The sequence below is a fragment of the Alosa alosa genome, chromosome 21 (genome assembly GCF_017589495.1).
Source record: "Alosa alosa isolate M-15738 ecotype Scorff River chromosome 21, AALO_Geno_1.1, whole genome shotgun sequence".
NCBI lineage: Eukaryota > Metazoa > Chordata > Actinopteri > Clupeiformes > Clupeidae > Alosa > Alosa alosa.
This window is the reverse complement of record NC_063209.1, coordinates 4213510-4236562: the sequence shown is the minus strand read 5'-3', so window position 1 is coordinate 4236562 and position 23053 is coordinate 4213510. Positions and strand designations below refer to the sequence as shown.

The window sequence follows — 23053 nt, the reverse complement described above, 5'->3', positions numbered from 1 at the left end:
AAATATTGAGAAATAAGATCTTCACCTCAAATATCCAAATGTTTTTTTCTGTCTATATTGTCTCGTACTTAGTTAAGGACATACTTAACAGAGGTTACAAACACCAGTGACATTTTACTGAGAGTAATCAGTATATAATCTAATTATTATATACTGATATAATATAATTAGTCATCTTGACAGTTAAACGTATTAGCGCAGGCCATGGGCTGGTCTTTATCTCGACTACGATGGTTCAGATAACAACTTGACTGGGAGTGTGCAGAGTATTTGTTTTGGCAACTAAGGGAATAGTATGTCCCCTTACTATTTTGTTATGTTGTCCATAACCCAACCCAACCCAACAATACAAACTACAACAACAACCCTCACATACTCTTTAATGTAAATGTGATATGTAGCAGCTGTGCCACTTTGTGTTCGGGTCATCCGTTAATAGGTCATCTTTTTCAAGCCTATCTCCGAATGATTAAATCCATTCTTAATCAGCAGCATCGAAAAATACTGATGCTCAACAAGGAGAACATGGCTCTAATGAAATCAGACAAGCATATGATTGTCCTGTTCATTCCCGGGACAACAGAATTTAAGCAAACTATTTAAAAACAACAGAACATGCATTATACTTCTAATCTAATGATTTTTTAATGTTATTTTTTATTTTTTCCACATTAATCTAGTAAACTAGGCAAAGTCCTAGTATACACTGCAGAAAAATGTTTGAGTTTAAAAAAATATCCCACACCAGCATAAAAGTAGTAAGGACAAACAGAATCGCAGTACTAAAATGATGCCCCCTTGTGCAAGAGCTTCTAAGAGGCAGCGTAAAAACGTCTTGGTTTAAATAACAACTCTGGTGCTAAAATGGCTTCTTGTCTCTGGTCGCTGGTATGTGAAAGGGGAAACTGGAGTGCCTCTTGCCTGGCTGGATGAGAAGGAGTGTCGCTGTTTTGGCTGCTCCTGTGTGTGTGTGTGTGTGTGTGTGTGTGTGTGTGTGTAGCTTCAGAGGGATCACTGGAGTGTTGTCACATACTGGTCCAGCTTGAGCAACAGCAGCCGTAAGGCCCAGCGTCGCTCGGCCGGCCCTGCTGGTCCTCCTGCTGGAAGCTCTGGAGTTAAAGTTCCCCTGGTGCCCAGTGGGGGGACGCATCTCCACTCCCCACCCCACTGGGTTATAAATAGCCTTGGGAGACAGCTGGGAGAGCAGTTGCACAGATAAGCGAGATAAACACCATCTCTGCTCCTGGGCCAAGAAGCCCAAACAGGCATGCTTTTTTGTGAGAGGCTTCACACAAACAATTCATAGAAAACTGCTACCACCATGAAAGATTTCTGGCATGTCTGGCATATTCACCCCCACCGCCATCCTGGGAGAGCGAACATACAGGGTGAGTCATGCCTGCTGCCCCCACTGAAGGTTAGGCTCTGGACTTCACAGCTTCAGGCCTGACCTTTTAAGAGCCTTTAAATCAAAAAGCTTAAAGACGAACAATAAACGACCTGGGTTAATCGCGTCATGGTCTCCCTGAAGGAAACTGATACATCACCAACTATCATCCAGAAGGGAAAAACTAATGATGGACTGCTGGCACGGTCCAGTTTAACATTCACCTCACGTAGGCTGAGGTTGCTGCGGTGGGACTTGTGTATGTTTAACCCTTAAAGGAGTACCGTCACACCGGTGTGACGGGAATGTTGAGAAATGAACATTCTAAAGAATATCTGGGTTCATTGAATTCAACATAGAATTTTAGAACCTTCAATTGTTGCGGAACTTAGAATGTTCAAAAACCTACACCTTTAAGGCATACAGAGAAAGCAGGGAAGGGAAAGAGAGCAGGATACCAATTCTGCTACGTGCAGACTTCCACCGTGACCCACTTTACTCCTTCAAGGAACTGATCAGCAAAGGGGTTACTGAAACACAGGTGCCTTGTCACTCAATCAGTTCCACCACCATCTAAAGTACATAAAGGCACATGTGCATACAGGTAGAGATGCGGGTCAAGGGTGACTTTGAAAACTGTAACATATGGAGCCTATAGGGCTCGTGCTCAGTCTCTCCCAGCCTGGCTGTATAAGCAGGGCAAGGCCAAACAAACACAGGGAGATTGTGGGGGGAAGCATGCACACACACGTAAGTGGGCCAGTGCTCTTCATGCATGTTTGTGCTCGTTGCTTTCAGCCTCCTATGAGCAGGTGCACAAACTGCTCCAAGGCAAAAACAGGATGAATGGTAAAGGTATCGACTGTAATTTCGTACTGCAACCAAATAACTGAAGATGAGCACCATATCTTAAAACATACAGTATATAGGCCTAATAAATACATGAAATCATATGATACTGCATCCTGTAGTTTTTTTTATAATGGTTCTGGATACTGGTGGCTATAATCCACTGTTTAGTTCAGACTAAATACATAAAGCAGTATAGAAAGAGTGCACCTATACACAGCCCTGCTTTTGCTTTTTCATTGGGACTACTTGAACCAGGGGGACTCATTGGGAATGGTGCCAGTCATCTCAGACTTGGCCCGAGACGCGACTGCTGTCAGGGCAAATCTATGACTGGAATCCCAGCTGACGCGACAAGCAAAATGCGAGTGTTAGACTGATACCCATGGCTTGCTTCTGAGTGGAAAATGTCATTAAAAGCAAACTCTACATTCTCTAGCCAGTAGGGACAGCAGGGGTTTACAGCCAGCAGAGGTAAATCAGGAGAAATCCCGTCTCAATCTTCTCATGGGGGCATACTTAGACTTTTAGGTGGAAGAAGACAAAATCAAACTTATCTGCATGGAACCGTTCTCAGTTCCCCGTCACATTACACTAATCAATAAGATAAGACTGATAAGGCATGCAACACCCACACACAGATCGACAATATACTGAAAATCTAGATAACCCTAGATAAAGGTCTCTAGTAATGTAATAAATGTAAGTAAGTGGTATTGGAAAACAAAGCTTTAAGGATGTTGTGATCGTACACATTTCGTCACCTTCAGTGAATAGTGGACATGCCAATAAATTAGTGAGAAGGGAGGATAGCGCAGTCTTAAGAGGGTTCCTTTGGTCAAACCACACAGTGTTGACATTTTAGTGGTTGGAACAATAAATATCAAAGAAATTCAATAGTATAGCACACTAACAACAGTAACTGTATGCACACTGGAGGGGGTGGGGGGTAAGGGAGCGGGCACCGTGAGTACGTGACAACATCCCACATGTGTTATGTACATTATAGGAGGGGTGCATGCATATGGAGGTGGGTGAGGTAGATGCTAACTTTGGCGTAACTTCAACCAAGTTCAACCTCAGAGGGATGGTTTGGACTGGCTGCTGGTCGCGCTTGTAAATATATCGCATATCAACATGGGCCTGAACGTCTGCTCCCGAGCCACTGCTCTTTTCCCAGAAAAACATCCGACGGTAAACAGAGATAAAAATGATGCGCCCCTGCCTCCTCCTCCCAACTCAGTAATGCCTCAATGGAGTGTGTCGCGTTCACGTGTTCCCAGTCAGAGAAACCAATGATAACAGTATCTAGAGAATGAGGAGCATCCCCCGAACCATAGAAAACATCTCTATCCATAAAAATGCCTGGCCTTTGTGGAATTGGGTGAATAAAGCTAATACAAGTCATGAGGTGGACTTGAGGTCTGCACAAACAGTCTACTGTTCTGTTTGCTTTGGTTTTTGTTTTGCATACACAAGCATTAAAGGGAATTTAGACAGTTTACTCAATGACGAGGTTCCAGTGTAAAATTGATAACAACTTTTTTAATAAACTCACCAAGGTTCTTGATCCCTAATGGATGACTTCTTTGGATGTTCTCTATTGACTGAACTCCAAAAGGCTCATTGAGCCAGAGGAGAAGAACTCTCCATCCACACAAAACCAACCCCAACATGCCAGGGCATGTCCTTGGATATGAATAATACAGAAACTTCAAAACAGGAAGTTAGAGCATCAAGCCTCCCCTTACTTCAGTTTTGTTGATTCATCATCAAGTTATTAACTATAGCTAGTTAAGTAACATGTTACTTAACACAGCTATAGCTAGTTAAGTAACATGTTACTTAACTAGCTATAGCTGTGCCTATTGTTCATGATGAGCTGTAAGGCTTTGAAGCCAAAAGGTTATGTCAACTGAAAAAAACAGTGACACCAGACTGACTGCATCTTCTAGCAGAAAAAGCAAAACAACATTTGTGACTTTGAATACATTTGAATGGGATCTGGCCAGGTGCTTTGAATAAAAAAAATCTCCCTGCCTGCTAGTGAGCACGAGCACAAGAGGATGATTTCTTTTCAGTGGCAGCAACACTGTGGCTCAAACGAAACCAGAGCTGCTTGCACAGGGGAGCTCCATCGATCAGATCAGACACACAACACTGCCAGTCCACTTCCCCCCAGGCCCACCTGGCCCAAACAACTGCCTTTGTCTTCTTCTGTGGCCAATATTGGACTGTGATCCATTTTCTGGCATTATTAGAAAAAGGCTCTGTAAAAGGAGAGTTTGTGACTTGACATCTGAGCGCAAACGTATCATGACAGTGTTTTCCTCTTTAAAGAAGGTATTAATCCGAATTTCTTATCTGAGGTTTTCAGAACAAATGAATTAGTCTTAATTGTTTATTGATCTGTTCTCAAGCAGCCTGCAGTGTAATACTATGAGGTAAGTGGAGGATGGGCCAACTCTGAGAAGATGGAAAGGACGTTTGTGGGAAACGTCTCTGGGTGCAGGTGAACAAACAGGTAGCCAATTTAATAGAAAAGAACAACAGGAGGAGAGGGTAGAAAAGACAGCCTGTGATAGTGTGTCGACTTCAACTGTGCCATGTTTGTGTGCAAGACGAGCCTAAACTGATGGAGAAAGTCCTGTCAAGTATGAGAGAGGGAGAAGTCTTGCCCCTGTGGTGCAAACAGGAGGTCGGCCGAGATGTTTAATCTGCATTCCTGGAGGTCCAGAAAGGGTTTGTCCTTGTCATGTGCTTGTGTCGCTTCTGCTGGTATGCACACACCCATCTCTCTCCCCCTCTCTACTGTAAGAACAGCAACCGCCCCCCAGCCCCCCAACCCTCTTTTTGGCTTGGCAACCTGAACCTAATGTGAAGAACAAAACAGCCAGCTGCAGCGCACAGGGGGTGATTAGAGAGGGCCAGACAGATAGACATGGCTTACACAGCCTCCAGTGGCCACACAGGCACTGCTGTACAGACAGGCAGGATGCAGGACAAAGGAAATCTCAGCTGAAAATGTGCACAACGGACATAAAAATAGCTGCATGCATGCAGCAAGGATGCCGTAACTGCAAACTGCATTTTTAGTGGTGATGCATTTAGAGTTAATTCTGTGGGTTTTTATTTTGATTCAGAATATTCTATTTCAAAGCCTGAAGTAGAGACTGAAGAGAAATGGGCCTACACTTTAGACTGCATTAGATGTGAATTCTTTTTCACACAGAAAAATGGTCAGGGCGTCAAACAACCCATTGGTCGCTATAATTTTGATGGCAACATGAACATCTTCCCACTTCAATGGGAACAAAAGATCTGATTCTCGAGATTCTCATCACCACCATTGACTTTCACATTTACGCCCGAGAGGCCAGATGTGATAGAAAAAAGTGTCAGAGCCAAGTCTAGAGATAAGAATGTGTTTTAACGCTTACTGTTGATCTCTCTCCTTTACATTCGGTGAGGCATTTCTACAGTAGCCCGATGCCTAGTTGCATGGTTATGAAGTATTCTGCATAATTCTAAACAAGGACATGACATCAAAGTCTATAACCATATGCAGCATTAAGGCCCACGTTATACAAATCTCAGATATCACAGGTTAATATCTGCCTTTACTAACAATTAAAACATATAGCTGTGCAAAGGGAAGTGGTGCTCCGAAATTGAACAACTGTAGCCTACTGCAGAACAAGGACGAGCAGGTCATCTTCGCACAATGAATGAAAAAATTAAATGGTTCTTTTGAAAATGTATCATAAAAACAACAAGGAAAACATAAAAACACATAAACCCCGACAAATATAACAAGCCTCACTGTAAGGTGGCTTTTGTCAAATAAAAAAGTAATGTTTAACAGAGCACATTCCTCCATTGTTCTACTACAGACTGAGAAATGCAGTAAACAAGTTCCCCTAGACGCAACGCCCCCTGTTGGTTTACCAACGAAAAACACCATGGAGAGGAGAAAAACAACTTTGATTGGCAGTATATACAACATCAGTACACAAAGACGAAAAAAACTCATCTTCTCATGCATTGAAATACGAATAAAAAACAATTCAGAGAATAACAAGACCTACACATTTGGCACAGAGGTCGATTATCCATGTAACTTGTTATTTTCAGGTCTTCCTTAGACTATAAAGTCCAATTTTGGTCCCTCGATCAATAACCCCCCCCCCCCATATATCCAGAATGCAGATGTGCAACTATCACCAAACGCGATGTTTTCTCGGCACGTTGTGCTAGAAAATTCGCAAATTCCATGGAATTCCACAACTCAAAGGAAATTCTCACCATTTAACGCTACAGTGGTTGCCAATCAAAATTAAAGACTAGTGATGGACAGTAGCCATGCGCTTCAACTATAATGTGGATTGGAAGTAGGAACATACAACAAATAAATCCTCATTTATACATTCTTACACACAATGTCATGCAACATTTCACTGAGGTATGAACAAAAAACGCATCATATCGCGGGGCTAACTAACGTGATAGCATAGCTAACTGAATAATCAGCTAACATCATTCATTCAGAAGTGCTTCAAGTTACCTCTGAGGCGTCAGGCTATTCTAATCTAACGTTACTTGTACAGACAGTTGGGACTGCTTCCACTACATTGCCATTGTGGGAAACTATTTTCACAGTTTCTAAAGGAGTAGAAACGTATGTTAATTATGTATTTTACTGGCTGACAATGAAAACGGACCACAAAACACGGCATCTTCGCGAGACACAAAAGAAAAGTCGTTCGTACTGGATATTCTTCTCTCTCAATTTTTTCGGCTGACATAATTAACAAACGAATGAATTAGAAATTATGCGAGACAGTCGTGCTGACGTTTGTTAGCTCCACGGCTAAAAGTTTTTTTAACTTTTCGCACAGGATATGTTACGTTAGCCAAATATGCAGAATAATCTTACAATCCAAGTTAGCTTAGTCTGCGCATAAGCTACGCAAAATACCTTAACGTTAACAGCTACTGATACCAGCAAACTTACTAACAATTTCACATTAACTGTTACATGACATTAGAGGACAAATAATGTTAACTAATGACAGCATTAATGTAATTTGTTAACAACGCGTTGAATAGAGGGGTGTTCTCTGGGTAGCAGCTGATTAGCCTCAGCCAGAGCCATAACGTTAGAGAGCTCTGGCCTTACACAGCAAACTTGACATCCTACTAGATTTTGTAGAAAGAACTTAACGTGCGTAAATTCGAGTTTAAGATATAACAAAAATGACACTGACGTTTATACAACTGAATAAAGTTTTTAAAGTAACATTAGCTAGGTACATAATTACAAATAGAGGCAGCAGCCAGCTGGACCTTTCAGCTGGTCCGACCGAACCAGCCATCCTATTGTTAGCTGAGCAACGGGCAATTTAGCCATTTTGCAGCCAAAGAACTTTGTTCATCAAGTGAGCTTGTTATCCGAGGTATCTCAGAAAATCAACCGACCAATTTATCACCTCACTAAAGTTCCCACTATCTCGCAGAAACAGAAATCACCAAAACGCAAGCATTAGCTTGCTAGTATAATTTCATGAATGATGTTACTAGTCATTGGTGTTATTTGCGATAGCAAGTTAGGGTATTTGTGTTAATCATTATTTAGGATAGCAGGCTGACCCAATAATTGACACAGTCACGTATTTTAATTATCTAACGTTAACGTTACCATTTTCGTTACCAACACCATAGGGTAATTTTCGAACAAGGCAGAAAACGGCAGCTAATGTTAGCTGAGACAAAGTAATGTTAAATCTTTTGTTTCATTTTTTTTTTTTTTTACTCAGCTTCCCCAGGTTCTCCTGTTAGTAAGAAACAGTCAGTCAAACTAAGCAGTCAGTTAGAAGACAACTTCTGAGTATGTTAACAGTTAGCAGCTGAAGTAATAGTTGCCTCATTTTGACAGATTTTCCTTGTAGCTGCATTAATACCTGGTTTTGGACGCGCTGGCACTGTGTTCCGAGGCGATAATCCATTTTTTTCGTGCAGATGATCATTTTCCTCGTTGTTAGTGCATGGATTCGGCTCTTCTGTCTCTAGCTGTGCAGGCTTCTATCAATCAAAGCCTATCCGCTATGGGTTCTACAAGTCCGGGCATTTAGAAATAACTGGGTAAGAAAATAACCTCATAGACTGACAGTACTGAAGATATTGCATCCAATCAGAGAATTGAAGAGGCGGGATGAAGGTAGTGGGACGGCCTAAAATCACCCCATCCAATCACGTTCCAGAATTGGACTGCAACATGATGGAATACAACACCAATCAGCGAAGTGGTGGAAAAGTACCTGTCAGTTAGCAGCTTTGGTGAAAGGTGCCTGTAACCCTGACGTAATCCCACTTCTTTTATTGTTCATTTCTTTATAGTTGTGTTGTCGAACTTGCAGAGCCAATGCATGATGTAGCGTGGTGAATTGCATCTTTACTATAATGGCATTTCACTTTTATACGTTATTCATAGACACATCTCAAGGTTGTAAAATTGGATGTAGAAAAACACTTGGGACAAAGGTCTGCTGAGGAAAAAGAGGTGAGCTCTCTCCTCTATTTAGAGATCATATATCATAGCACTTGATTATGTTGGAATTCTGTATGTCAATGTAAGGACATGGCCAGAGTGGGACTTGAGGTTAAATTAAACTATTGTGTTTAATAATAAATGAGGTAGCCCCTGGATGCTTGTAAGTGGAACATTAATAATGTTCCCACTTACAAGCATCCAGGGCTACCTCATGCCATATGTAACGCTATGAAGAATGTTTTATTAATTAATTACTAATTAATTAATTCATTTGTTTGTTTATTTATTTATTTATTTACTTCATGACAATGATGTTGTGGGTGTAAGGGAGCCCAATACAAATTCATATGGATGATGCATTTGACTGCCAATACCACCAGCTCCCCTCTTCCTCTCGCAGAGTTTTTACAGGGGTTTGCCAGCAAGTTATTTACCTGACAAAATGAAAAGAACTGAAATGGATGACAAAGACAAGAAAATGCAAGAAAGCTTTTGCTTTTGAAAGCTGAGTTGCACTGTCACCATATAGGTCCTGATCAACAGCTGTTTGCAGGTTTGTGGTCAGACTGACTTCCTCTTAAAGGACAATGCCGGTCAGACAATAACCTAGTTGATGTTTGGATGATAACTTTCATTGGTGTCCAAGACGTTGTTAATCGGTGCAGTTTTGAGTAAGGCTGGAATATGCATTTATGACTAAACAGCATACCATAGCCAATGAGGGCAGCTTCGCTAAATCAACGTTGGCCTAAATCACTCTTTTAAGCCATTAACTGATTGCACAAACAGTCATTTATATATTGTTTATAAGGACCCTCTCCATAGTATTATTACAGAGGTGAAATGATTTTGAGCCACAGTGGCTTAAAGTAGTGATTTACTTTGACTGCAGTGAGCTGGCCTCCAAGGTTATCGCTATAGGCTGTTGCATCGTAAATGCATATTCTTACTCAAAACTACTCTGATTAACATTGGTTTGGTGCCCAAGGAAAGTTTTCTCTGTTATCATCCAAAAATAGACCACTGGTTGTTCTTAGACCAGAGTTGTCAAATACCTTTTGTGTTCACGTCTCTCTCTCTCAGTGAATACAATGATACAATGGGAGTAAGACATGACTTGCATGAAATAAATAATTAATTGGAGTACTCTGTCAGCCATACTTCTGCTGCTTCTGTGTTTTCATGGGTTCTCCTCGGTAATAACAGTGTGACCTATAATTACTATAGGACTTGAGTATAAGAATATATTATGAGTAGATAGTGTATAGTTCAATATAAATAATTATACAGGGGTTAGAACAGTTATGGATAAATAATAATGAATGAGAATAACACAATATTCATATTTTCATCCATAACATTTGTTTTGCAGAATTTGCCAAAACAGTGTTATAATGTTAGAATCAGAATTACAATAGTTTTTTTTGTTTTAGTTATTTTAGTTGTTGACAGAACTGCTCATAGACATAGAACATGCAGTTTTGTACCTCACTATAGAATATTATGGCAGTGAGTTTGAAGCATGTGATATCCACCAGTTCCTACTAACTTGTTCTGTTAATTTTGGCTTAGACCAATTGAGTGCACTCACCAATAATGGATGAATACTGCCCTTGTGTGGGGCATGCAACTGCTTTTCAAGCCTTATTAAATTTACCCTCATGAAATGAAGATGTTTTCTATTTCTCTGGGCACACACGAGACACCTATTTGACTGTCTGCACGTTGCACACAGCAACGTGTTCATAGACACGCATCCAGACCAGCTTCCAAGAGAGTTCTTATTGAGTAGGTTTGGAGAAGGTACTGTGTTATACCTATATATGAAGTGGTAGTCTATATATGAGAGAATGTCTTAAAGCAAGGTTGCCCTAAAAATGTTTTGAAAATATTTTAAAGTTAGTTGAAAATAAACCCTGTGTCACTCTTGATGACACTGCAGGCTTTTGTCCTTTTTATTCAAACCAGCTGACTCCCCTTCTCAGCATAGGTCATTACAAAGGCCCTCTTGGTTTATTTAGAGTGAGTAATTCCCCTAAAGATGTCCAGTTTATTAGATGATTTGGTCCATGGCGAGGACAGCGGGTCCAGAATGTCTCATCAGCAATATCTTCTTTAATAGTCAACAGGACATTTCCAAACGGCAGAATGAGGCCTTACCACTGAACCTACAATATCGCAAAGGAATTCCACTTAGCTGGTGGAAAACAACACATTGTGTCAGATACAGATATGAAAAGACAACTTTTTATCACTTTTCCACTTTACATGTAATGGCCAAAGTGGTATAGACCAGTGGTATAGATTTTCTTGCTGGATGCCAGGGAGCTTTTATTTCATATTAAATGTTAAAAATAGAGAGAAAACCTGCTGCTAAATCTCAAGCACATCAAACAGCATAGCCTTATTCACAAGGAGCCTGAATGCCACAAATAGCCATGGCTTTACTGTATAAAGTGTGTTTTTACGTTTTAATACTATGTTTTATATTTTAATACTAAAATTCATAGGCTACACACTCATGTAGGGATGATAAAGATGTATGTTGTTTAACCACCCATTCATAAAATCAACAAAAAAATGTCATGATCCCACCCACGACAAACTTGCAACATTGACTCTAAAATAATTTGCCACAATATTTTATATGTAAATTTGAAAAAATAAAGCAGTATCTATCTTGATGGTCTTGAATGAAATCTCTAAACAGTAAGCTAAACAGCAATGAAGAGCACCACATTTGAAGGCCTGACTGCATGGGACTGACAGTGAATTGGTCAGATGAAATTAATTGTAAATTCTACAACTTCTTTGTTTACTTGTCATTTTAAATTGACATTCTGATAAGATAAATAATGCTACAGTCTGTATATTTAATACATTGACACCCAACACAGACCTATGCAACTTTTGCAACATGATTTCATGGTGGGGGCAAAATAAGCTAGATCTGTTTTGAAAGGACACAGCCTGCCAGTGTTTGCAAACAAAAGGTTTCTTGGGGCTGTTTGTTTTTGACATGTGAAAAAAGCCTGAGCTCTAAAAAATATAAAGAGACAAATGGGAAAAAGAATTGTTTGTATTGCTTTGCCATGCTCATCAGTTCATTCTACCAGGGCCAGGGAGCTGGTGTCTACTTGCAAACAAACAGCAGCCTCTCTTTTACTGCATGGGTTGGAACAAGCGACTGATTCAGCAGGGGGTTCTTGTGTGGACCCTCAGAAGCACCAGTAACTGACTCATATGTATGAGTGAATTGCAGAGCCTGAATGAGGGAGACAGTGCTCTGTGTTTTGTTCATAATTGCTCTACACAGATGCGCATGCTATATATATGCGTGTAAGTACACACAAACACATCTCATGCTGTGCATATGCCATATCATGTCTAAAAATGTAAAGACATTGATTATTTGTAATGTGGAACAAAGAAATTCAAATATAAGTAGCTTTAACAATATAACTGCTGATGCAAAGCATGCATGGGAGGATTAACACTTGATTAATTATTTTTAAAGCGTATGGTGCTGTATATCGACCCCCCAAAAGACACATTGTGTGTTGTGCTGCTATTCACAATTATAAAGTTATTCCGTATCTGCTGGTTAAAGTTCATGATTCTAATTCAATAGCTTACACTTTTTGACAAACTCTTTGTCGAATTACGCCTCCCACTGTCAAGTTTGTGTCCACAAAAAACAGTGGTGTTTGTACATGTACTGGGTCTGTAAATAGAAAATGAACACTGTGGCCAACTGAGCTATAAACAATTCCAACCAATCAACACGTTTCTTTATGAGCATGAACGGGAGGGGTGTAATTTGACTGATTGAGATCAAATATCAACAACCTTTTGCCATGATCACAGGCTCTTCCTTTGAAGGCCTGTCTTACCTTACATGAAGTAAAAGTGTGTGTATGTGTTAATCTGCGCCTTCTGTGATAAGGGTCTTAAACAGCAATAATATGGGCGATACGCACACTGTTATCGGTTGAATACTTGCAATCTGCTGAGTTTGTGAGTATGACTGTGTCATTTCATCAGCAGCTGTTTTCTCAAGCAGACAAGCCTTAGGTCACGTCTCACCAGCATTTCCTGTTGTGGAACAGAAGTCCGCATTACCATTTTCCTGTAACTCAAGGCTTCAGATTCTCAAAATTGACTTCCCTGCCCAAGAGGAGTGTCCAACTTCCTTTTTTAACAAATTCCAGAACAAGAGAGAAACTTCAAATTTTCCCCCAAAAAATAGATACAGTGGAATAGATAGATAGAATATGGAATAGAAAGATTTGGAAAATGCATAGATGCCTATACACACAAGCACAAAACACCCCCACACACACACACAAACACACTCTTATAAGACAGTTCTCTCACTCAAGTCATTTCATGAATTCTTTTATTCAGGCCAACTGTAAATGCCATTACAGCTACTATGAGTCATCAAAGCACAGAAAAATGTATCACACAGTTTTTTTGCTACAGTATACACAGAGAGAGAACTAGACAGACAATGAGAGAGCTAAACAGAGAGAGATTGAAGTGAACACAAAAACTGAAGTTTCTTATTAAAAGGAACTGAGTCATTACAATCTGACCACAGACCAACAAAACAGCTGTTGATCATGACCTATATTTTGACAGCGAAAAGTGCAAAAACAAACCAACATAGTTTTACCCAGAACCCCTGGTGTGAAATACCATACATTCCCTCTACCAACAAAAGGAGGAACAGAAAGTGAACATTAAGAAAATGCAAATTGAAGCCTCTGAGATCTCATGCACTTTCTGTTGAGTTGAAACGCCTACATTGTTGTCAGTGTGTGGGGAGAAACAAATATGGAAACCAGATGCAATGTCAAGTCCACTATTGTCACATTTCCCACTTCTTTCTAAATATGCACTTCTGAGACATTTTCATTCATTTACTCTTTGCCAAAAGAGGCTTGGTATCAAGCCAATATTCTACCCACTTATACAGGGTGACATCATCTGACCTCTAAAGTAACTGCATGGACCAATTTTAGTCCCTCACACCTCACCTCAAAAGCCTACTAAGGAAGAGCTGAAATAGTTACAACTAAGTTACAATAATAATAATATAATTAAAAATAACAAAAGACGTTCTTTCATTCGTCTTCAAATATTCAAACAGCTGAATTACTGACATGAACACTACAAACTTTTCTCACAAAAGATGTCCTAGACTGATGGCATCATGATGGAATGAAAATGTATGGAATGAAAATGTATGGAATGAAAATGTATTTCATCGATTATAGACAGAATACCAGCTGAGACCAGTTGCATTGTTTTTTTTAATCAGAGCAGCAGTTTTCAGATTACACTATGTGCTTGTTAATTAATTGCAAAAGGGTTCTCCAATGTTTTCTCAGTTAGCCTTTTAAAATGATGTCAGATCAGTAAACAGAATGTGCCTTTGGAACATTGGATGAATGGCTGCTGATAATGGGCAATGAGGATATTGCATTAAAGATCATTTCTTTCTTCAACAGTTGTGAACCCTTTTGCAATTGCACATAATGTAATCTGAAAACTGCTGCTCTAATGGAGTGGAAAGAAAATTTCTAAGTGATTCCAAACTTTTGACCAGTAGTGTACATCAATATGCTACTGAGACATTAGCAGAAAATGACTACTGTATTATTTAGTAGTGGTTGTGTTGAAATGGTAACTCAGCTGATATAAATATACCACACACATCTAATTTAGGCCAGTTTAAAAGCAGGTGAATGGCTGAAACACACTGACTTTTTAACACAGTTCTAGGTTTGTAAATAGATTTAAGTTCCCAAACCTGGAGAATTCATGCATGGAATTGGTTTAACAGATGAGGGAGAGCTTTTGGTTGTTCAGAGAGTAGATTCACTTGTTGATTGGACCTAAATGAGAACCTCCTGTGTGGACCAATGCATGAGGTGGGCCCTCTCTAAACCTTGGGTCTAGAAGGCTGTGTCTGTCTTCGTACCACTACAAATTAAAATTTGTAATATTTCCATAACATAGGCAATAGAGTAGGGTCTGTATCATGAGTTATGATGGACAAAAAACATCCAAAACATTTATCTATGGTGACGACAGCCCAAGAGAGAATTAGTAGTGGTTGGCTGCAGTGCTCAAAGCATCAGAGGGTGAAGGCTGCAGATGACTGGCGCTCTCCTGTGGCTGCAGTGACAAAAGACAAGAGTGGTAATAGTGGCATCATCAGTGCTGGATGTAGGCCAGCGGCTGTAAGGCCGGAGGCCGGTGCTGTAAGCAGACACCAGCCATGGAGCGGAGAGCGGGTGAAATATTTAGCACCAGGGCTGCCCCTCCCTGCCCCCTTTCCCAAATCCTTCAGACCCCATTTGACAGTGCTCATCACGGTCTCACCATGTCACTTATGTCAGTGCTATAGGACTGTTGGTCTCCAATGCCATTCAAATGCATGAGGAAGATCTACATCAGCACAGATTAAAATGAGCTTGAATCTTATTCACTGCGGTAGTTAAAGGGCATTAGTACTGCCTCATCAACTCTGATCACAAGAGGATAGCTATGTGGAAATGGAATGGAATTGATTAGGAGCAAATCAAACATAGATACATCACGAAAAGTGAAATAATGAGAAAATCATCTGGAAAATGAAATAGAAAGACAAATCTAGTCAGAACATTTTCTCTGTGCAACTCGATCCAGTAAACCATAAAAAACCTACAACAAGGACGAAAACTATTATGCTTGATGGGAAAGTATTACACATGCTTGATGTGAGCGATCCACAGGATGAGCACATCTTGATTCAGTTTTGCTTCGAAACTGTCAGGCCTGTTTCTTACCCACAAATTCAAACAACCAATATAGCCTATCATATGAAGGGTTCAGATGCAAAAGCCTCTAAATGCCACCTATGTCAAAAATGAGATAAAGATGGTGAGGGGATGCTCTCCACACATAGTATACGCTAATCAAATAATTTAACTTCTAAACCCACTAAATACCACTCTCTTCCTGGTCTGAAATATCGATTTATGGGCAAAAACCTATAGGAGCCTGAATTTAAATGCTCATTTAAAAGAAAAGTGGTCAGACGGATTTAGAGGGTTTTGCATCTGAACTCTTCATATCCACTCATACAAATCTATTAGTTGAGAAAAACACATGATGAGACAAAAAAAAACCTTTTGCGGATGGATGGGTTTTTTTGTTTCTCGCAAAAGGAAATTGTCAAGACGGTTTACTCAAGAAGGCAAAGTGTAGGCTAATGTAAGGAGATTTGTAAGGTTTACACTTTAAAGGCTTGCATCACATGGCTAGATGATGACAGTAGGCTATACAAATTATACCTCTTTGGTCCCTAGAGGGAAAAGCTGCCTGTTGGCAATATCTCAGAATTGATCATTTATAGGCCTACCAAATTACAGTCAAATCTTGTAATATCTGTCTAAAACGTGAGGTTTTTCTATTTAGAGCCTAATTAGACAGCAGTCTTTGAAAAGGTGTCTATCCTTGCTCAGCAGCCATAACCTAAAGAAAAACATTACGGTTGCAGCTTATATGAAGCCCTCATCACGTCATTCTCCATCTAAACTGACTGCAGGTCAAGGTCAAGGGCAATGTAACTTTATTGTCCCCAAGGGGCAATTATTTGCACAGCCAGCAGACAGACATAAGGACAAGAGACAACAATACATAAAAACATAAACGCAGCAACAACAATGAGCATAAAAACATAAAAGCAGCAACAGCAATGATCAGGCTTAGCTTACGTGCATTCAATTAACCGATAGAACTGATTTCGTGCAAGTAGCCCACTAGTTCTGCCTTCACGAGGCCTACTAAAACGGTCATGAGAGAGCGAACAACAGCACGTCTTTGTGATTGAGCTATAGCTCCACCTTGCGGCTGCATCCTACCAGATCCTACACGGTCTGACCTGAAGGGCTGAATCAGGACAGCAAAAGCAAATTGATGAACAGGAAGTGTTTTCAGTGAGCTGTTAGGCTAAGTTATGTCTTTTAGCGAGCGCTTTTATCCAAAACAACATTAAGACATTACAAGGATACAAGGAAGTTTATTGTCACATGCATATAGTTACTGGAAGTAAGAAATGCAGTGAAATTATGTCTGGTGTCAGCCTATTTGTGCAAAGTGGGGGGGGGGTGGGGGGTAAAAAGTGCAATAGAAGAGGGGTTTAGTAGATTAAGTGGCAAGGGCTGCATAAGAAAGGTGAGGGAGGATAGGAATTGGGGGGGGGGGCACCAACAAGGAGCACCCAAGAGCAACAGGGGCAAGGAAAAACTCCCTTACCAAGGAAGAAACCTTGGGCAGATCCACGGCTCAAGGGGCTAACCCAACTGCCAGGGGTCTTGGTGTGTGTGTTGGGGGGATGACAGGGGAGATGGGATAGTGTGCTGTGTATGTGGGGAGAGGGCAGTGTGCAATATGTGTGTTGGAGAAGCTTCCTCATGAGACAATGTGCTGTGTATTGGGGGGGGGGCAACAGTGTGCTGTAAGTATGTTGGGGATGTGTGTTGGAGAAGCTTCCTGATGAAATAATGTGCTGTGTATGTAGGGGAGAGGGGGGCAATGTACTGCAAGTATGGTGAAGGGACTTACTATTGCAAGCAGAGTACTGTATGTATGATGTTTGTGAGTGATGAAGATGTGTGTGTGGGCGGGAGGGGAGTGTAGCAGTGACTGTGTGTGTGTGTGTGTGTGTGTAGTGTGCGTGTGGGTAGGTGGGGGCAGTGTGCTGTAAGTATGTAGAGGATGTGTGTTGGAGAAGATCCTGAAGACAATGTGCTGTGTATGTAGGGAGGGGGGCAGTGTGCAGCAAGTAGAGGAGGCTTACTGTAGCAAGCAGTGTGCTGTATGTATGTGAGGTGATGACAGTGATGATGTTAATGTGTTTGTTTTTTGGGGGGGTTGTTGGGGATGGGGTGGGGGTGGGGGGTGGGGGGGCAGAAAGGCTAGGCAATCAAGGACATGGGTAGATGGAGGAGAAATCAAAAAATAAAAAAAAAAGTTCTATGGAGATGTGCAAAAGTTGGAGAAAGTCAGATATGTGTGTGTGTGTGTGTGTGTGTGTGTTTTGACGTGTGATGAAATAAGAAAATAATAAAAGGTCTATAGCATAGGGTGAGGGATGTAAAAGTGCTAAAAGTCTTGTAGGTGTGTGTGTGTGTGGGGGGGGCTTTGTGACTACATAGGCGTCTTCTTGATTTCAGCGGTAGGAATAATCCATTGTTAGGATGAGAAGAGTCCTTCAGAATCTTTTGGGCTCTTAGGAGTACTCTTCTGGAATAGATATCTTGTAGAGCAGGAAGTTGAGTTCTAATAGTACGTTCAGCTGAGCGCACTACTCTCTGCAGAGTACTACAATCTCTAACTGTGGAGTTCCCATACCAGGTGATGATGCTACCAGTTAGAACACTCTCAACCGCTGAAGTGTAGAAGGCCTTCATGATGGATGTAGAAACTTTGAATTTCCTTAGCTGACGGCGGAAGTAGAGTCGTTGTCTGGACTTCTTCAGAACATATTGAGTGTTAACAGTCCATGTTAGGTCTTCAGTAATGTGGACACCAAGGTATTTAAAACTTGTGACTCTCTCTACAGGTTGCCCGCTGATCATTAGTGGGGTGTAACTGTAGTTCTGCTGCTGCCTTCTGTAATCCACTACCATTTCCTTGGTTTTATTGATATTCAGTGTCAAGCTGTTAGATTGACACCACTGTGCCACCTCATCAACCTGATCCAAGTAGAGCTGTTCATTGTTGTTACTAATCAGGCCCAAGATCACTGTGTCATCTGCAAACTTGATGATGGAGGTATGACTACTGTTGGCTTTGCAGTCATGTGTGTAGATGTTGTACAGCAGTGGACTCAAAACACAGCCTTGGGGAGCACCAGTGCTGATGGTTAATGAGTCAGATGTCAGACCCTCCACTCTAACCACTTGTGAACGGTTGGTGAGGAAGTCAAATATCCAGTGACACAGGGTGGTGTTTAGTCCTAAGGCCTTCATCTTTGTGACCAAGGTGAGAGGTACTATCGTGTTGAATGCTGAACTAAAGTCAATGAACAGCATCCTCACATAATTCCCATTCCCCTCCTCCAGGTGAGTTAAGGTGGTGTGCATGAGGTTTGAGATGGCATCCTCTGTAGACCTGTTGGCTCTGTAAGCAAATTGGAGGGGGTCAAGAGGCAGGGAGGGATGAGCATATAATGTTTTTTCACAAGCTTCTCAAAACACTTCATCACTGTAGACGCCAGGGCTACTGGGCGGTAGTCATTCAGACATGATGGACTTTTTGTTTTTCGGTACTGGAACAATAACAGACTGCTTGAGGCAAGTAGGAACTGTCTCTTGAGCCAATGATGTGTTAAAGATATAAGTGAACACAGGAGCTAACTGAGCAGCGCAGGATTTCAAAACCCTGTTAGAAATTCCATCCGGTGTTGCACCAAATTCTGTGACCTGTCGAATTTTGTGACTCTAGAGGGCGCTGTTTTATTGGAGTCTATGAATGTACTGAGCTGTACTGACACACTGATGAGGCAATTCTGTTATGTGTATAATTCTTCTAATAAACTTTGTACATTTTTGAAACATGGAACATTGTCTGGGTGTGGGTGTATTACTCCACAGGCCTGCATGTGTATCTTCCTCTCTATACTATCTCTATAGAGTACAGCTAAGGCCTACCCCACCACTCCAGCGAAGAGGTGGACTTCAGCTGGACAGGTCACATATGATGATAAGCCTACTGTCAAATTATGTTTGACAGTAGCCCACTATATTTACTATTACCCCACTAAAACTCTGCAGAAATGGACTGATGTTGTACATTGTCATTGACATCAGCAAACACTTTATTTACATTATTGACAAACTTCTTGTCATTGTCCGTTAATTTACTTTTTGGCACCTCAAACTGATATACAAACTTAAGGAGGCAGTTAGTGACCTCCACAGCATTTTTTTTCTGCAGTTACAGTGACATAATTTGACAGTAGCCTATCAAAATATGTGATCTGTCCTGCTGAAGTCCATCTGTTCACAGGAGTGGTGAGGGGTAGGCTTTAGCTCTACTCTAGAATAATACACCCACACCCAGTCAATGTTCCATGTTTCACAAATGTACAAAGTTTATTAGAAGAATTATACACATAACAGAATTGCCTCATCAGTGTGTCAGTACAGCTCAGTACATTCATAGACTCCAATAAAACAGCGCCCTCTAGAGTCACAAAATTCGACAGGTCACAGAATTTGGTGCAACACCGGTCCAGCAGCTTTTCTACAATTAACCCTCCTAAAGGCATTGCTCACCTCGACCTCAGAGACACAGAAAGGTGCATCCTCATTTGCTTCACATGCTGCAGCTAGTCCAATATAGTCAGTGTTTTTCATGTCAAAGCGAGCATAAAAAGCATTAAGTTCATCAGGGAGGGCTTTACTCACATTCATCATAGGAGGGGACTTTCTTTCAAAGCCAGTGATGGTTCGGAGTCCTTTCCACACTCGTACTGGATCACCCTCCAAGAAATCAGCTTCAACTCTGTCTCTATAGCGCCGCTTAGCATCTTTAATAGCTCTACGTAAACTATAAGATGCTGCTTTGTAATCCGTCATATCCCCTGAAATAAGCCCAGCATTATAAGTCATGGCGCGTGTCTTTAATGCCGTTCTCACTTCTCTATCCACCCAAGGCTTCTGGTTAGGGAAGCTTCGGATCTTTACAGTTGGGATGATGGAATCAGTTAGCATATTGATGTAACTCAATGATACTTCCGTAAACTCATTGATGTCAGCAGAGTTCGTCTTGAACATCTCCCAGTCAACGTTGCTAAGGGCGTCCTGTAGCCTGGCTTCCGATTGGTCAGTCCAGCGCTTGACCTCCTTCGTCACTGGGGGGTCCGTCCGACTTCTCTGTTTGTACATAGGCAGTAGGAAAACAGCGGCATGATCTGATTTTCCGAAAGCTGGTAAAGACTTCGCTTTGTAACTGTTCTTGAACTGTGTGTAGCAGTGATCCAGTGTGTTGTCACCACGTGTAGGGAAGTGAATGTGTTGAATAAATTCAGGCATGGACCGGTTCAGATGTACTTGATTGAAATCACCGGCCACAATAAGCGCAGCTTCAGGGTGCGTGTGTTGTTGCCTATTTAACACTTCTTGCAATTCTGAAACCGCAGCATCTGTGTTGGCTTGTGGAGGAATGTAGACAGCGTTGAATATTACCGAAGTAAACTCACGGGGCAGGTAGAAGGGTCGACAGACGATCGCTAGATGTTCTAGATGAGGCGAGCAGGACTTTGAGAGAACGGTGACATTTCTAGGATCACACCACTTGCTATTCGTCATGATGCAAACACCGCCACCTTTCGATTTTCCAGATTCCTCAGTCCTGTCAGAGCGAGCAGCAGAGAAAAACTCCACCGGAGTGATGGCACTGTCCGGTACAAGTTCAGTTAGCCATGTCTCAGTAAAGCATAGAATGTTACAGTCCCTGATGTCTCTTTGAAACTGTATCCTCGCTCTTAGTTCATCCATCTTGTTCACAAGAGACTGGACATTGGCTAGGAGAATGCTAGGCAGTGGAGGCCTATGAGCTCTATTCCTCAATCTGTTACGGGCCCCGGCTCGTTTTCCTCGGTGTTTTTTCCTTCTGCGCCGAGATGCGTCTCCATGGTTCCCTGATGCATCTCGGAGAATCTCAGTCGGCCATTAGGCTAACCAAGTAAATATTATGGCTTAATTATGGCTTAAAATGAGATAAGCATTAGGCCTAGCTAATGTTTTAAATGAAAAATTAGGCCATTGATGAAATACACTCTAATATCAACTGTAAATACAACTATCCAAATGTAGCCAGAAAGACCGAGAAAGGTCATACCGTGATCAGACATCGCGCATTATTACCAAAACAACAAACACACTCAATAGCACAATGACGACTTAAAGGATTCAAGGACGCTTTATTGTCAGTAGGTTAGCCTACTCATGTCCCGATTGATTAAACAAAAAATTATAAATGGGTAACACAATTATAATGAATTAAAATAATGGGTAATACAAAAGTATCATCCTATCCGAAAATCTCTATCGTTGCAGTATGTGCCCTGAATGACAGCAGTGTTCAGGGTGCTCAAAGTCCATGAGCAAGTTCAGGACTAAAGTGGAGTGAGTCAGGAGCAGTGTATGGTCAGATCACAGCAGAGGTGATAAATGTATCTGTCTAACAGCAGATGGGAAGAAACTGTTCCTCAGTCTGGTTGTTTTGGCCTCAATGGTGCATTGCCTTTTGCAAACAGTCTATGTAGGATGATGAGGGAGGCTCTGTTTTTGCACCTGCTGGTATATATGTCCTCAATGGTTGGTAGGCTGCAGCTGATGGTCCACTGAGCCAGCTTAACCACCCGCTGCAGTGCATCCCTGTCTGCAGAATAGCAGCTGCCATACCACACCGTAATGCAGGAGGAGAGGATGCTCTGCAATCCGCACCTGTAAAAGGAGGTGAACACAGACCAGCCTGCTTCAACTGCCTTAAAAAATAGAGGTGCTGGCCCCAGCTGTGGCGCAACTGGCTGGGGCACCTGCACCGTACGCTGGCGACCCGGGTTTGATTCCCACCCCGTGGTCCTTTCCGGATCCCACCCCTGCTCTCTCTCCCATTCGCTTCCTGTCACTCTCCACTGTCACTATCATTAAAGCCATAAAAAGGCCAAAAATATATACTTAAAAAAAAATAAAAAAAAATAGAGGTGCTGATGGGCCTATTGTATCGTATCCATTCCAGACCATTTCAGATGTGCACCCCAGGTATTTGAAGCAGGAGATAACTTCAACCTCTGCACTGTCAATGTGTATGCTGACTCGTATTTTTAAGTGACAAGTCCTATGTGTCATCTGCAAATTTCAGTTAATGATTGTTTGGGTACTGAGATGTGCAGTCATAGGTCAGCAGAGTTTACTGTCAGACATGGGCAGTAGGCCTGTTTTATTTATATGCATTTTAAATATGTATTTAATTACTTTAGTGTATTTTGTCATTTGTATTTTGTAGGATTGGAACAAATCTAATGTAGTTTGTAACAAAATACTTTGAGGGATTGTAGAGTATTTCAAATACTTAAATACTTAAGAAAAATCTGTAATTTATTCTCTAATAAGCCAAAATTTCATCACTCAGTTAAATATACTACCTTTACCTATACCCATGACAATAAGCTATAACCATGACAATATAAGCTATGCTTA

The 23053-nt window shown here is 41.2% G+C and overlaps 1 protein-coding gene across 1 annotated transcript in view; it reads right to left on the bottom strand.

Annotated features, from left to right (window-relative positions):
- Nucleotides 1-8397, bottom strand: part of sesn4 (sestrin 4) — an 18184-nt gene extending 9787 nt beyond the window's left edge. The window contains exon 1 of the mRNA XM_048231651.1: nucleotides 8197-8397. Coding sequence (XP_048087608.1) covers nucleotides 8197-8262 — 66 coding nt within the window. The 5' untranslated portion in view covers nucleotides 8263-8397. The remainder of the gene's footprint in view (nucleotides 1-8196) is intronic.
- Between the last annotated feature and the right edge of the window lie 14656 nt (nucleotides 8398-23053).